Source organism: Salvelinus sp. IW2-2015, linkage group LG32 (genome assembly GCF_002910315.2).
Source record: "Salvelinus sp. IW2-2015 linkage group LG32, ASM291031v2, whole genome shotgun sequence".
In the NCBI taxonomy this organism is placed as follows: domain Eukaryota; kingdom Metazoa; phylum Chordata; class Actinopteri; order Salmoniformes; family Salmonidae; genus Salvelinus; species Salvelinus sp. IW2-2015.
Genome location: NC_036871.1, coordinates 29,117,136 through 29,134,700, shown reverse-complemented (window position 1 = coordinate 29,134,700; position 17,565 = coordinate 29,117,136). Strand labels below are relative to the sequence as shown.

General features: G+C 40.3%; 2 protein-coding genes and 1 long non-coding RNA gene across 3 annotated transcripts in view; all 3 read left to right on the top strand.

Moving 5' to 3' along the window:
* The window catches only part of LOC139023495 (uncharacterized), a 182,412-nt gene that overhangs the window by 100,350 nt on the left and 64,497 nt on the right, over positions 1–17,565 (top strand). The gene's annotated exons all lie outside the window — the stretch shown is intronic.
* On the top strand, positions 773–2,368 carry LOC111956911 (atypical chemokine receptor 2). The gene is made up of 2 exons (XM_023977613.2): positions 773–911; positions 1,020–2,368. The coding sequence occupies exon 2, from the start codon at positions 1,035–1,037 to the stop codon at positions 2,151–2,153; it is 1,119 nt and encodes a 372-aa protein (XP_023833381.1). The 5' UTR covers positions 773–911; positions 1,020–1,034; the 3' UTR covers positions 2,154–2,368.
* Positions 14,450–16,833, top strand: LOC111956862 (5-beta-cholestane-3-alpha,7-alpha-diol 12-alpha-hydroxylase). Its single transcript, XM_023977536.3, has one exon. It carries the CDS (start codon positions 14,528–14,530, stop codon positions 16,064–16,066), a length of 1,539 nt encoding a protein of 512 aa, XP_023833304.1. The 5' UTR covers positions 14,450–14,527; the 3' UTR covers positions 16,067–16,833.

The window sequence follows — 17,565 nt, the reverse complement described above, 5'->3', positions numbered from 1 at the left end:
TATGGCTTTCCCTGGAAAATAATAAACTCGAGCTGCAAATAAACTAAATCGTTCACAGAAGAAAATCTGTATGAATTGTAGTACGGGGGGAATTACAAAATCGGTTATAACAGAGCATATACCTCCAAATAAAACGTGTTTATTAACTCCGAGATACACATGTGTACGTATGTATTTAAGGATCAGAGTATACATTTATTTTTGAGCTACTTACATTTACACTTACATAAACGTCGTTTTAAAGTTTATTGGAACGCCATTTCCCAGAGTGCAAAACTAAACGGGGGGGCGTGGTGTTTTAAAATAGCTTGTCTCATCCGATGTGCGCATTCGCCACGTGCTAGAACAGAATGTGCCCTAGTTATTTTGCATCTCGTGCTGTGAATCGATTTGCATGAAATTATTATTTTATACAACTCAAATATCTATCATAGGTTTATATATTGAGTTCAAACCTATAAACCTATCATTTAATTCAGATGTTTCCAAGAGGGTCTATAGTGGATTTTTGTTGCATTGGAAATAGAGTTTTTAAATTACAACCTGTCATGTGATAGGATACTCTAAAAGGGCAAAACATCAACATAGTATCTTGTGACATGTTTAAATAGAGGTTTTAACTATCCATTATTAATTTCTATGAACTTATTCCACAAATATGCTGTTTGATAAATTCAGATTTTGAGTTTCCATTAAGAGTTAAAAAAAACACAGGATTTTACATACCTCTTATTTGTAAGAGGAAGAGGTAATGACAAATACCAGGAAACAGAGGAATGCCTTCTTACTTCAGACAAACTGCTTACTTTGTCATACCAATAGTGCTTATTACTTAAAGGCACTTTTGTATTGCTGGAACAGAACCTTTACTACTGGCTTTTAGGATTTCAGAAACACTTTTGTTTCCAGAGGTAAGCCTACTCTTTTGCATGCATAAAACATCATAGAGGAATGTTGTTTCTTCTCCTTGATGGTATATCATCTGTCTGAAGTCTGTATTTCACATTTCTCCTCCTTAGATATACAACAGGATAATGGATTTAAACATCTCAGAACTGAGTGATGACTATAATTACAGCCATTATTATGACTATGGAGATGAACCATTGGACGGCTTTGGACTTTGTGAAAAGGCACACGTCAAAGTATTTGGAAGAATTTTTCTACCCGTCTCTTACATTATCATTTGCACCCTCAGCATTATAGTAAATATACTTTTTATTTCAACTTTAATCAAATCCAAACATCATAGAAAAACATTTCCTATGAGTATGGCGATTTCTGATATGTTGTTTGCATTAACACTCCCTTTTTGGGCAGTGTATGCCCATAATGAATGGATATTTGGCAATGATTCCTGCAAGACAGTTACTGCGATTTACATCACTACTTTGTACAGCAGTATCCTGTTCATCACTTGTATAAGTGTGGATAGGTATTTAGGTGTAGTATGGACTCTTTCCAACTGGAACCACTGTACACCTATGGAAAACACCTTAGTGTGCTTTGTGGTGTGGAGCCTCTCCATCTTAGCAGCAGCTCCACATTGGACCTTCGTTCAGGAACAAGAGTTTCACGGCCAGAAGATTTGCATGTACCCTTTTGGAGAGGAAAATCACTTGCCTCTGTGGAAGATTCTCATGAAGTTTCAGCTGAACGTCTTTGGGTTTCTCACACCTTTTCTGATCATGCTCTTCTGCTACCTGCGAGTCTGCTGTGCTGTAGCGAAGGTTAAAGTGGGACCGAGACGAAAAAGTCTGAAATTGGTCATGATAGTTGTTGTGGTATTTTTTGTGTTATGGTTCCCGTACAACATTGTGTCCTTTTTACACTCCTTGCAACACTTGCATGTGATTTCTAATTGTGTCACAAGCCTACATCTGGATTTCGCCATTCAGGTTACAGAGGTCATTGCCTATAGCCATGGTTTTGTAAATCCCATTGTGTATGCCTTTGTCAACAAGAGGGTTTGGAAGGGCTTTGCTAAGATGTGTGGGGGGAAATGCAGAAGAAGAACCAGTGATGAGTATGTGCTGGAGTGCTCCGATAGCACAAAGTCCATGTCAGTTCAGAGTGGAGTGATAGAGTTACAAGCAGTTCAGAGCCACCTAGAGAATAATACTAATCAACCAATAAACACAGAGCGGAGATAATCCTCCATAAGAGTTGAAATGGCTTTGCACAAATAACTGTTTACATTATAACATGTTAACTATACCTGGGGAGTTAATTGGATTATTTACAATCACTCTCTATTTACAGTGTGTTTGTGTCCTTCTATTCCTTGTATTCATATACAGTATATCATTGTACAAATAGGGGGGGTATATTGGCAAAATACATGACAATAAAGATGTTTAATATTTGAGCAGTTTTTTTGCTATCACACAGTGTACTGAAAAAAAAATAAAATAAAGTCACTCAGCATATGTGTGACACCAGTTAAACCTCTTGGCTATCTTACAAGGATAAAGTGGTGTCCTCCCTTCCTGTAACTCAGTTTCATAATGCCTGTACAGATTTTTTTTTAATCAGGGCTATGTACAATGCATTTGAAAAGTGTTCAGACCCTTTGACTTTTTCCACATTTTGTTACATTACAGCCTTATTCTAAAATTGCTTAAATTATTTTTTCCTCATAAATCTACACACAATGCCCCATAATGACAAAACAAAAACAGGTTTTTAGAAATGTTTGCAAATGTAAAAAACAGAAATACCTTATTTACATAAGTATTCAGATCCTTTGTTATGAGACTCAAAATTGAGCTCAGGTGCATCCTGTTTCCATTGATCATCCTTGAGATGTTTCTACAACTTGATTGGAGTCCACCTGTGGTAAATTCAATTGATTGGACATGATTTGGAAAGGCACACACCTATCTATATAAGGTCTGACAGTTGACAGTGCATGTCAGAGCAAAAACCAAGCCATGAAGTCGAAGGAATTGTCCGTACAGGATTGTGTCGAGGGACAGATCTGGGGAAGGGTACCAAAACATTTCTGCAGCATTGACGGTCCCCAAGAACACAGTGGCCTCCATCATTCTTAAATGGAAGAAATTTGTAACCACCAAGACTTCCTAGAGCTGGCCTCCCGGACAAACTGAGCAATAAAGGTGAAATAAAATAAAATTGGGGGAGAAGGGCCTTAGTCAGTTCCTCTGGGAAGATGGGAGAACCTTACAGAAGGACAACCATCTCTGCAGCACTCCACCAATCAGGCCTTTATGGTAGAGTGGCCAGACGGAAGCTACTCCTCAGTAAAAGACACATGACAGCCCGCTTGGAGTTTGCCAAAAGGCACCTAAAGGACTCAGACAATGGGAAACAACAAGATTGAACTCTTTGGCCTGAATGCCAAGCATCACGTCTGGAGGAAACCTGGCACCATCCCTACGGTGAAGCATGGTGGTGGCAGCATCCTGCGGTGGGGATGTTTTTCAGCAGCAGGAACTGGGAGACTAGTCAGGAACAAGGGAAAGATGAACGGAGCAAAGTACAGAGCAATCCTTGATGGAGACATGCTCTAGAGCACTCAGGACCTCAGAGTGGGATGAAGATTCACCTTCCAACAGGACAATAACCCTAAGCACACAGACAAGTCTCTGAATGTCCTTGAGTGGTCCAGCCACAGCCTGGACTTGAACAAGATCTAACATCCTCTGGAGAGACCTGAAAAAAGCTTTGCAAGGGGTCTGAATACTTTCCGAATGCACTGTATCTAGGTAGAGGATATCTACCGTATTCAAGGAATATATGTATAAAACTGCTAAAAATCTCAATGTAGCCTACTGCATCAGATTTTAAATTTTTTGTTTAAAAGTAATTTGTCACAGACTAATGCCGAGGAGGTACTTCTAAGGTCGTAGTGGAAAGAAAGCAACTTTGACCCATCAGACTTTCCACCCCAATTCCTGCCAGGACAGAACACAATCACTGAAAGTAGACCCAATTGAACAACTCTAAAATATCTCCTAGAAGACTGTCAATAATATGCAAACAACATGGACCATAGTACTGTGACCCCTAATTCCTGACAGCAGGGCAAGACACAATCACTGATAAGTAGACCCAAAGAGATTGAACTACTCTAAAATATCTTCTAGATTAGAAAACAGTCAATAATATTCAAACCACATGGACCATTGTACTGGTCAAAAGTGGTGGTGTAGTAAAATAATGGTATTTTTTGGCCATATGACAAAATAGCTCAGTTTTCCTTCAGATCCTTTTCAAAATAATGTGATTTCATATTCAAGGGTTATATTGTCAAGATACTGACAATAAAGATGTTTATTAGTTGAACTTTGCTATCACACAGTGTAATGAATAATACAAAATGTGGTTCTCACCATAATAGTTTATAAAACTGGTACAAATCTCAATGTAGCCTACAGCATTTTAATTTGTTATGTAAGTAATTTGTCACAGAGACATCTCAATTCCTGTTTCCCCAAGAGGTACTTCAATGTTCATCATAGGGGTATGAAACAAAACAGGAAGCAACTTTGACCCATCAGACTTTTGTTGATAATACGTTTACTGGAGACAGGAGATCAAGTGGAGACATAGGACGAGGTGGATAATTTTATAATAAGGCCGTTTTATTAAAGTGTAAAGATATCAGGCAAAAACGTGCACGGCCCCTTTTCTGTCAGATTCTTATGAAATCGTCGGAGAAGAGCCCGCTCTAAACAGTACATTCAAATTATATAGGCAACTAGCAAAGTAGGTGGTCTTGTCGTCTGGCCTTCCTCTTGGTCAATCTTGGTCGTGAGTGGTCCTGTTCGGACCAGGTGTCGACGTTCCATTGGCTCTTGACATAGTTCTTTGTCTTGAGTCACACCCTTGGAAAGAATGTGTATGTCTAYATGATGTTTCAGGGGCCTGTCCTGAGTGGGGTGTGTGTGTGTCTGAGGTTAGTATCTAATGAGATCGGCATGTGCCTAAGGACAAAGAGAGGGTGGGTTCATTTTGTACAAAGGATAGCCTATGTTGGAATGTTGTTATACTAGTCTCCAGTATCTATTTCAATTTCTTACACTTTCCACTCCAATTCCTGCCAGGACACAATCACTGACAAGTAGTCTCAAAAAGATTATACTACAACATGGAAACAACACGGACCATTTTTCTGTGACCCCTTTGTAAAGAAGAATGTATGATCAGTGGTGGTATAGATACACATGGCGAGGCGTGGCTTAACGTGACCACACACCCGAGTAGTGTACAGCAGTAGGCTATTCCCATTACTTCCATGTAATTAGTCAAACTTTGGCGGCATCTAGCAAACAACTGACACTTTTTGGTCGTTTCAATAAACGTTTTTAGCAGCCTCACATGTCGTTATTAACATACTTGGCAGTCACAGCAACACATTATTTGCATGATACTTATTCTGCCACTCTAATCGTCTCTTTGGCTGATAATCGAGACGTAAATTCCATGCGACAGTCTATCTGTTCATGCTAATATTTTTACGTTTCGAATGAAAGTGCTTTAGGTATGATGTAGTTTGTTGATTAAGACGGCATGGAAGTATGAAACATGACCAACCAAGCATATCCTAAATGTTTATAGAATGAATGAAAAATGAATACAGGAATTGTCTGGTTATGAATAAAGTAATTAATTTCAGATAACGGGGTACCCTATGGATGTATCCTACTCGGGGGCGTGTTCACGTTAAGCCCTGCCTCGCTGTGTGTATCTATAGCAAAATAAATGTACACTATCATTCTTGGCCAGATGGCATGTCCCAAGAGAAAATAACTCCGTTTTCCTTCAGATTCTTTTCAAAATAATTTGATTTCATATACAAGGGTTATATTGTCAAGATACTGACAATAAAGATGTTTATTAGTTGAACTTTGCTATCACACAGTGTAATGAATAATACAACAATTGTCACTCACCATAATAGTTTATAAAACTGGTACAAATCTTAATGTAGCCTACAGCATTTTAATTTGTTATGTAAGTAATTTGTCACAGACATCTCAATTCCTGTTTCCCCAAGAGGTACGTCAATGTTCATCATAGGGGTATGAAACAAAACAGGAAGCAACTTTGACCCATCAGACTTTCCACTCCAATTCCTGCCAGGACACAATCACTGACAAGTAGTCTCAAAGAGATTATACTACAACATGGAAACAACACGGACCATTTTTCTGTGACCCCTTTGTAAAGAAGAATGTATGATCAGTGGTGGTAGATACACATGGCGAGGCGTGGCTTAACGTGACCACACACCGGAGTAGTGTACAGCAGTAGGGTATTCCCATTACTTCCATGTAATTAGTCAAACTTTGGCGGCATCCGCTGCAAACAACTGACACTTTTTGGTCGATTCAATAAACGTTTTCAGCAGCCCCACATGTCGTTATTAACATACTTGGCAGTCACAGCAACACATTATTTGAAAGATACTTATTCTGCCACTCTAATCGTCTCTTTGGCTGATAATCGAGACGTACATTCCATGCGACAGCCTATCTGTTCATGCTAATATTTTTACGTTTCGAATGAAAGTGTTTTTAGGAATGATGTAGTTTGTTGATTAAGACGGAATGGAAGTATGAAAAATGGCCAACCAAGCATATCCTAAGTGTTTATAGAATGACAAAAAAAATGAATACAGCAGTTGTCGGGTTATGAATAAAGTAAGTAATTTAAGAAATGAGTAACGGGAGTACCCTATGGATGTATGCTACTCGGGGGCTTGTTCACGTTAAACCCTGCCTCGCTGTGTGTATCTATAGCAAAACAAATGTATACTATCATTTTTGGCCAGATGGGGGCGGCATGTCCCAAGAGAAATTAACGCGGATCCTTTCTAAAATTCGGTGTTTTTAGCCTCCTCCTCACTCAGTATAGCGTGATGTTTATGTTTATGGTTTTCCTCAATCATCACTCAGGGTTTCAAAGTGATATTATGATGAAGGAAGTTCATGCTTAGTACGTTGCCACCCTACAGTTAAACTTAAAGTGGCACTCCAGTCTCCTCTTCAAGTAATTTAACAGCTGATTTACTTAACAAAAGGCACATCTCAATAGGTGGTCCAGGTAAGTCATGACATGGTGCAAGTGGGGGGGTGGGCTTGCCTCTTTTGTTCTCTTTTGCTCCTCTAGTGTTCCTCAAGCAAGGTGGGAGGCCGGTGACATCACACAAATCCCATCAGACCAACTCCCGAATGCCTTGAAGTTTGCAGTTGTCTAAAACACACTATTTTGCTCAAAACGTATTTGACCCTTTAGTGTGTGTACTTTACTGTATTTATACTTGGGATATCGCTTTTCAACTGTAAAAGTAAAACAATCGTTGGAGGATGTCTTTAAGGTTTGAGGTTCATGGACTTTCACACATCCAAATGAGTCCATACTTCGTACACTGTAGCGAAATGTAAACTTGGAGGGTGAGTGTTTCAATGTTTCACAGATTACTATTTTTAGATCCAAAATATTATACTTTTCCTGTTTTCTACATTTCAGCAGCACATTAATTCCTCTTTATAAATTGTTATGGCACCTACATTTGTGAAGTTCAGAAAGACATTGTGGTATTAGAGACAGTATTAACAAATATCCAGAACATCCAACAATGTGTTATGAATTGGTCATTCTTGTGCTAACATCCTCATCTGTTACAATGTAAGTAACTATGAAACTCCCTGAAAGTTGATTTCAATGGCCTAGAGTTAGATTCCCTTTCAGGAAGAGAGCAGTTTTTCACATTAGACTTATCTGTTAGATAAAGCGTACCTTGATACGTGGTAAAGATGTCATCTGCCTGTAACATTGTTGAGGGAAAAAAGAACACTGTTTTTATCACACACAAGATAGAGATCTGAATGTATTGTAAAAGTACTTAGGGGAATCTGGGGCTAAAAGTAACACAGGGTCAGTTGTAACAGCTAAATAACTCAAATATGAAACCAGGTAGAAAGCTGTCATTCAATGTGCTAGTGATTGGTTAGTGTCTACATACCTGAGAAGTTTTAGGAGTACTCGTAAATATTCTACATATAAATCATATATCATTTTTAGCTATAAGAAGAGGTATTTTTATTGATAGAGTTGATGATAATAATTACTGCTCAGATTACACATGTTACAATTGAACCCTTACCTAAAGTGTATGCTATTTAATATAGTATTTAGTAACATTTACATAATTATATAAAATTGTACTTCTTTACATCAAGTTTCCCAGTACAACTAAGACAATACCTTAGAAACATGATAAGACTAATTCATTTTTTGTATTTTCATCCAAATAGCAGTTTCAAATCATACAATTTTTCATCCAGGCAACAGAAAAAACATGTCACACCACACAATCCATGATAAAGCGTCCCCCCTTCAACAAATTAGTGACAATTTTTCAAACGTAGAGTATGTTGCATGGATTAATGAGAAAGAGAAACAAAAGTATTTTTCCTTCTATGTTATTATAGCACCCCCCTTGGGCCAATCAGTGTAATTTTGTAAATGCCGGATGTCAATGACAAGACGTACAGTACCAGACAAAAGTTTGGACACACCTACTCATTCAAGGGTTTTTCTTTATTTGTACAATTTTCTACATTGTAGAATAATACTGAAGATAAACATATGAAATAACACATATGGAATCATGTAGTAACCCAAAAAGTGTTAAACAAATCAAAATATATTTTATATTTGAGATTCTTCAAAGTTGCCACTCTTTGCTTTGATGACAGCTTTGCACACTCTTGGCATTCTCTCAACCAGCTTCACCTGAAATGCTTTTCCAACAGTCTTGAAGGTGTTCCCACATATGCTGAGCACTTGTTGGATGCTTTTCCTTTCAATCTGCGGTCCAACTCATACCAAACCATCTCAATTGGTTTGAGGTTTGGGTGATTGTGGAGGCCAGGTCATCTGATGCAGCATTCCATCACTCTCCTTCTTGGTCAAATAGCCCTTAGAGAGCCTGGAGGTGTGTTGGGTCATTGTCCTGTTGAAAAACAAATGAAAGTCCCACTAAGCGCAAACCAGTTGGTATGGTGTATCGCTGCAGAATGCTGTAGCCATGCTGGTTAAGTGTGCCTTGAAATCTAAAAAAGTCACAGACAGTGTCACCAGCAAAGCACCCCAACGCTATCAAACCTCCTCCTCCATGCTTCACAGTGGGAACCACACATGTGGAGATCATCTGTTCACCTACTCTGCGTCTCACAAAGATATGGCGGTTGGAACCAAAAATCTCAAGGACAGATTTCCACCAGTCTAATGTCCATTGCTTGTGTTTCTTGGCCCAAGCCAGTCTCTTCTTCTTATTGGTGTCCTTTAGTAATGGTTTCTTTGCAGCAATTTGACCATGAAGGCCTGATTCATGCGGTCTCCTCTGAACAGTTGATGTTGAGATGTGTCTGTTATTTGGGCTGCAATTTCTGAGGCTGGTAACTCTAATGAATGTATCCTCTGCAGCAGAGGTAACTCTGGGTCTTCCTTTCCTGTGGCGCTCCTCATGAGAGCCAGTTTCATCATAGCGCTTGATGGTTTTTGCAACTGCATTTGAAGAAACCTTCAAAGTTCTTGAAATATTCCAGAATGACTGACCTTCATGTCTTATAGTAATGATCGACTGTCATTTCTCTTTGCTTATTTGAGCTGTTCTTGCCATAATATGGACTTGGTCTTTTACCAAATAGGGCCATCTTCTGTATACAACCCCTACCTTGTCACAACACAACTTATTGGCTCAAACGCATTAAGAAGGAAGGAAATTCCACAAATTAACTTTTAACAAGGCACACCTGTTAATTGAAATGCATACCAGGTGACTACCTCATGAAGCTGGTTGAGAGTGTGCAAAGCTGTCATCAAGCCAAAGGGTGGCTACTTTGAAGAAGTTTCACACTTTTTTAGTTACTACATGATTCCATATGTGTTTTTTCATAGTGTTGATGTCTTCACTATTATTTTACTAGTATTACTATTAGTGAAAACGGGGCAGGAGATATACTTGTTCAAAGTTTGGTAGGGGACAAAAAGTCTAATTTGCAGAAAGTCTATGTGTGGAGTTTATAGGTTCTTATGGGAAGTTGTTGCTCATGAGGGGCTGCATATATCTACAACATGTCATGACTGAAGTGTGGAACTTCAGTTTATTACTACAGCACCCCCATTGTCCCGATTTTGACGAAACTTGGGTGAATGATGTGTCTTGTCATCGAGATCCAACATTTAATTTTGGTAAATGTCGGATATCGATGACAAGACACATTTCATCCAAGTTTTGTCAAAATCGTGCCAGTGATGTCTGAGATACGAAGTACGCAGATAGCCTAGGGGTTACGAGCATTAGGTTGGTAACCGAAACGTCACTGGTTTGAATCTCTGAGCCGGCAACGTGGAAAAATTATCTGTTCTGGCCTTGAGTGAGGCAGTTGACCCCCAAATGCAAATGCTCCCCGGGCGCCGATGACATTGATAAAGGCAGCCCCCCTCTCTGATTCAGGTTAATTGCGGAAAACACATTTTGGTTGAATGTATTCAGTTGTTCAACTGACTTGATATCCCTTTACTAATGTACGGACAGAGACAGACCGATAGTCCCCCTCTCGGTTTTCATAGTGGGGGACAGATTACCCATAATTTTTACCATTGAGGACAGTGTTACATTTAATCTGCAGCCTGTTACATTCAACTCCATCCATAGGGTCACTTGTAACATTTCACCTCCGCCGCTCTCGGTTGAATTGTAAATGACTGTGTAAGGGTGCATAACCGGTGGCAGGAAGTCAGATGCAGGAGAGCAGAACTAGGTTATAGCCGAGAGCAGTTTAATAGCAAAACAACGGCCTAATGAATAACAAGACATGGGTAACAAAACCCGTCTCGCACCAGTCAACATGTACAAAAGCACTTACAATAAAAATTCCACACAAAGACATGGGGGAACAGAGGGTTAAATACACAACACTAAATGAGGGAAATGAGACCATGGGTGTAGGAAAACAAGACAAACAAATGGAAAATGAAAAGTGGATCGACGATGGCTAGAAGACCGGTGACGCCGACCGTTACTGTTTCTGTAGGTCAGTTACCTTCAAACTGCAGACTACAATCAATCAATGTTGCCCTGGAGGCTGCTCTGCAGGGTGGTCAAGAGCTGGCACAGCCATAACATCTGTTTTAAACTAACTAACTTTAACCTTAACCACAATGCTAACTCTAATGCCTAAGACCAAAAAAACACATGTTTGTTTTCCAGAATTCTTTACATATTGACAATTTTGACGTTGCAGCTGGCCCATCTAGCGGAACTACTCAAATCAATTTTTACTTGTCACATGCTTTGTAAAACAACAGGTGTAGACTAACATTGAAATGGTTACTTACGGTTCCTTCCCAACTCTGCATTAAGGAATAAGATTGTTATTTGTATACAGCACAGTGTGTATTCCTCTCCTTCCGTGAGTACACCAGAATATATGATTTTGTACCCTATCAAATTAATAACCACCAATTCAATATTAGTAATTGAATGTCAATGAGTTCATATCCCACGAATCTTCCTTGAGTTATTGTATTATCATTATTGCATTGTGTTATCATGTATTTATGGCCTATTATCTGTATCAAAGTGACTTTTTTTGAATGAAATCAGCATAATCTTTTTAGAAATTAGTATTATATGTTATCAAACATACTCTACATAAAACCATAAATCACCACTAACACACTGACGTAACACCTTGATCTCGTTATTACAGTTTGTTCTGCTCCAGGGCAAGACTCTAGTCAATAAATGTCAACCTGAGTTAAAGGGTGACTTGTGTCATCAGCCCGTTAAAGGGTACCTCAGGTCATCCTCCAGTTATCTGTTGGCACACTACTAAAGTGATTAGCAACAAGGTCATCGACCTTGTCACCTTGAATAACATTTGAACGAGAAAGAAAGTTCAAAAAATGCTGTATCATTTTGTTACAGGCTAGGCTAAGGATTGTGTAGTGATACAATAGAGAGCCTTTTGTCAATATGTTGCAGTGGCTACTACCTGAGACAGCGTGTGCACGCACAACCATTCAGATACATGGATGCCACCTAGTGGTTTAAAACATCCACTGGCAATAACCAGATGTGTGTGGAAATTACATACTGCTTACACACGTTTGATATGAAATGACATTCTGTATCAGTAACAATGAATATGACCTCTTGCATTAAGAAATAAGATGTGTCTTTGCATACAGAAAAGGGCATATTCTATCCCTTCCTGTGATAATACCAGAATAAATAGGATTTTGTTCCCTATCAAATTTAATAACAAGCAATTCAATATTAGTAATTGGATGTCAATGAATCTATACACCACATATTTCTTGAGTTTATTAAGTTTCAGGTAAGACCCAGATGCAGACGACGTCGAAGTAACAACAGTTTATCAATCGAACAGGGGCAGGCAAAAGGCAGGTCAAGGGCAGGCAAAGGTCAGTTAATCCAGAAAGGTGGGGCAAAGTACAGGCCGGCAGGCAGGCTCATGGTCATGGCAGGCAGAATTGTCAACACCGGGAAAATAGGAAACAGGACCAATCGAGAGATAGGAGCAGAGGGAAAACCACTGGTAGGCTTAACGAAATGAATGAACCTGGCAACAGACAAACAGAGAACACAGGTATAAATACACAGGGGCTAATGGGGACACTGGAGGGAGGTGAACAATCACAAAGACAGGTGAAACAGATCAGTGTGTGACAGAGTTGTTGTATTTCATTATTGTGTTGTCTTTTCTGGCCTAATATCTGTATCAAGAGTGTATTTTTTTTATGAAATCAGCATTATCTTTTAAAACGGAGTATTATCTTATTATCAAACAGTCTACATAAAACATAAATCAGCACTAACGAGCTGACTTCAACAACTTGATCTCGTTATTACAGCGTTAGTCATGAAATATCACTTAGACGGTGGCAGGAGCAAGAGCCATAGATATGCAGTTCTGGTGTCAGCTATTGTTGCATGAGACAACACTGCATGGCAAGCTACAGCTGGGAAGTGTTGGCTGATATGATATTAGGCTGCAGTAGCACTGCCAGGTGCCGAAGTTCACTGAGTTACTGATTCTGCCTCTTATACTGCAGAAAAGGTTTGTAAGAGTACTAAGAGCTCTGGTTGGTAACCGGAACGTCACTGGTTTGAATCTCTGAGCCGGCAACGTGGAAAAATTATCTGTTTGGCCTTGAGTGAGGCAGTTGACCCCAAATGCAAATGCTCCCCGGTTGAATGCAGTCAGTTGTTCAACTGACTTGATATCCTTTACTAATGTACGGACAGAGACAGACCGATAGTCCCCTCTCGGTTTCATAGTGGGGGACAATTACCCATCATTTTTACCATTGAAGACAGTGTTACATTTAACTCCATCCATAGGGTCACTTGTAACATTTCACCTCCGCGCTCTCGTGTGAATTGTAAATGACTGGTTGTCCTAGAAACGTAGAGTAGTGTGTAATGGTAGTGAGACATGTATGTTGTGTGTATAGTATAATTTTTATTTATCTAACTCAAACAATCTTATCATAAATAAGCAAAAGGCAAAAAGTTTTACTTTTAGCCCCGGTCTCCCTTTGTAAAAGTATTTTAACTCAAACCATTAAGGACATGGGGACTATCAATCCTATATTTCAAATACAGTATGTAAMAGGAGGATTATGAAACACAATTATTGTACATTTCTAAATATTTAGCACTTAAATCAAAAATAAAATGTTATTGGTCACATACACATGGTTAGCAGATGTTCATGCGAGTGTAGCGAAATGCTTGTGCTTCTAGTTCTGACCGTGCAGTAGTATCTAACAAGTAATCTAACAATTTCATGACAACTACCTTATACACACAAGTGTAAAGGGATGAATAAGAATATGTACATATAAATATATGGATGAGCGATGTCCATGTGGRATAGGCAAAATGCAGTAGATGGAATAGAGTACAGTATATACATATGAGATGAGTAATGTAGGGTATGTWAACATTATATAAAGTGGCATTGTTTAAAGTGACTAGTGATACATTTATTACATTCAATTTTACATCCATTTTATGAACTGTAATACGCAATTATATCAACGTATTTGACCTTTATACCTAACGTTTCAACAAACTTGGAACACCAAGGACTGTTCTGTACTTTTTGGGTATTGCGCAATCTAGTTACTCATTAACTGCTGACAGGAACAGTATAGTTTCATCACTGCATGGTTAGATCTGTCCATGTATGGTACACAATGTTTACATTCTATTCTTTCCAAAAGTTTATACATTTTTGGCTACGGTACTGAACATAGCTGAGTGTTGTAAAAGAAAGTGACTAAAACAGTCCAAAACACCAAAGTCTATAGTGGTTCCCTGAGTCTGTAAAAGTGATTTAGTAAACTAAGGGGACTCCCACAGTGCTTAGYGAAGGGGAGGAGCATGGTTATCTTCAACACAAAGGAATTTGCTCTGTGCCCCAGACTMGCTCAGTGAGAACGAAGAGYAAAGAACATGGGCTTTTTGCTTCCAATCCTTCTGGCTTTGCTAGCCTCTGTCCTGGGAGGCCTCTACTTCCTTGGGGCCTTCAGGCAGCGTCGACCCGGTGAACCCCCACTGGACCGGGGCCCAATCCCCTGGCTGGGCCACGTCCTGGAGTTCCGTAGGGACACTGCAATGTTTCTGGAGAGGATGAAGAGGAAGCATGGGGATATTTTCACCATACAGCTGGGAGGATTCTATTTCACATTCCTCATGGACCCTCTGTCCTTCGGGACGGTCGTGAAGGAGGCTCGCGCCAAGCTGGACTTCACCGAATTCGCAAAGCAGCTGGTGCAGAAAGTGTTTGGTTACCACTCCATGGAGAATGACCACAAGTTTCTGCAGATGTCCAGCAACAAGCACCTGATGGGGGATGGTTTAGTGGTAATGACACAGGCCATGATGAGCAACCTACAGAATCTAATGCTGCACAGTGTAGGGACAAAGCATGATAAAAATAAGACCTGGAATGAGGATGGCTTGTTCAACTACAGCTACAATATTGTCTTCAGGGCAGGCTACCTGGCTCTGTTTGGTAACGAGACACCCAAATCCACGGGGAGCTTAGAGAAAGCCAAAGAGGTCGACAGAGAGGAGTCCCAGGAGCTCTTCCGTGAGTTCCGTAAGTACGACCAGCTCTTCCCCAATCTGGCCTACGGGGTCCTGCCTCCGGGGGAGAAGAGGGAGGCAGAGAGGCTGAAYAYGCTGTTCTGGAACATGCTGTCAGTGCAGAAGGTGAGGACTAAGGATAACATCAGTGGCTGGGTGCYCGAGCAGCAGCAGGTGAGGGAAGAGCATGGCATGGAGGACTTCATGCAGAACAGGTACATGTTCCTCCTCCTCTGGGCCTCCCAGGGGAACACCGGCCCTGCTGCCTTCTGGCTTCTCCTTTACCTCATGAAGCACCCAGAGGCCATGAAGGCTGTGCAGGGGGAGGTGGAGGGGGTGCTGAAGGAGACAGACCAGGAGGTGAAGCACGGTGGACCCCTCATCGACCTGACCCGGGACATGCTGCTGAAGACGRCCATTCTGGACAGCGCTGTGGAAGAGACCCTCCGCCTCACTGCTGCCCCTGTCCTCACCAGGGCCGTGCTCCAGGACATGTCCCTCAAGATGTCTGACGGAAATGAGTACCGCATCAGGGAGGGAGACAGGGTGGCCCTCTTCCCTTACACCGCTGTTCATATTGACCCAGAGGTCCACCCCGACCCACTCACCTTTAAGTACGACCGCTTCCTGACCCCAGAGGGGGGTAAAAAAACAGATTTTTACAAAGGTGGGAAGAAGTTGAAGTACTACAACATGCCGTGGGGTGCTGGGATCACCATGTGCCCTGGGCGCTTCTTTGCCACCAACGAGCTGAAGCAGTTTGTCTTCCTCATGCTCACGTACTTTGACTTTGAGCTCAAGAACCCAGAGGAAAAGATACCTGATATTGACATAAAGCGCTGGGGCTTTGGGTCCATGCAGCCAACCAAAGACATCCAGTTTAGATACAGACTCAGGTTTTAAAACTGAGTGACTGACACAAACCAGCCTTTAGCAACACTTTGAATGTAAATGTCAATTTTCCGAGCTGTTAATCTGATGTTGATTATTATAAACTAGCTTGTGCCTAAACATGACTTTATCTAGAGTGCATAGTACAGCAACAAGTGGTACAGTATTACAATACTGGATATAATTGTTGTATTTATTAGAGGAAAAATCTTCAACTTTGTCTCTCAAAAAAAAAAATCTTTAGGGATTAGTTTTGAGTCAGCTGGAAAGCAGACATTGCAAAATGGAAAGCTGACATGAGCAGAAAGAAATAAAGACTGTAAAGCTGGTTTACAGATAGTATTAGAAATGCACAGATGTTCAGAACCAACTGCATGTAGGAGTTGAGTTGACAATTATTTTAAGATACTGCTGTGTACTAGATTGCAGGGGCCTACCCACTGGGGAGCCAGGCCCACACACTGAGGAGCCAGGCCCAGCAAATCAGATTGCACTTTATTAGGGTTCATAGCTTTCACCAGGATTCACCTGGTCGGTCTATATTATGGAAAGAGCAGGTGTTCCTAATGTTTTGTACACTCAGTGTTTGTCACAGTGCTTCTATGGCTATATACACTATGCCACTGCCAATTTCATTTGTTCATTTAGCAAACAAGACAGCTCATCATCTTGCAATATAAGAACCATTGCTCTTTGAATAACATTGTAATGTTAAGCATTACATCTTTGTGTTTTTTTCCTCCTGTCAAATGTAATAAAATATGCGTTTAAAACCTTGATTATCATACGAGTCTTATTGTGCACATGAAATGTGGCCTTGGATGTATTGGCAGAGGTGAAGCTAAGTGAGCAATGACCTGTGACTCTGGGAAACTGTGTCGATCAATACTATATTCTAGCTCCCYCAGATGTGACCTGAGAAACGTTCAGGTGTACTGCGAAACTTGCCTCTAATGCATTGGTAGAGACTGGCTGGAGTTATTTGGGGTTGAAGCATCCCACAGATTCAACACATAGCTCCCCAACAGCTAAACTAGTAAGCTAGATAGAAYGAAGCTTTGTGATATGCTAAGCTTACTGTGCACATAAAAGGGTGATGCATACTCCCACAAGTGTCCTAGGGCACCCAGTGGACACAAAGGGCAAATGTGGAAATCAGTCTAAGGTTACTAAAGTTGCTCCAATGGACTACTCAGGAGAAAAGTATTGGTTAATAAGGTTGTAGAGTATATTCTCCCTTTAGTTTAACATTATGGCCTTTAACCATAATAATAAAATAAAAAACATAGAAAACACCAAGCCTCAAGTTCAGATTGAATTCATTSTATTTCTGAAAATAGACCAATATTAGCCTGGGATTGCTTCTAACAGACCCCACAACAGACCAGTAATAGGGTTAGACTGAGCAGTCACCTTGAATTAGGCTTRTTATTAATGCTGGGCAGCCCAACATGGCAGGGAAATATACCGAACTTCAGCCTCCATAGTGCTGCCTGCCMTGTGTTCAACAA

Excerpts from the sequence above, each read along its gene's own strand:
- LOC111956911 (XM_023977613.2), top strand. The coding sequence starts at position 1,035 with ATGGATTTAAACATCTCAGAACTGAGTGATGACTATAATTACAGCCAT.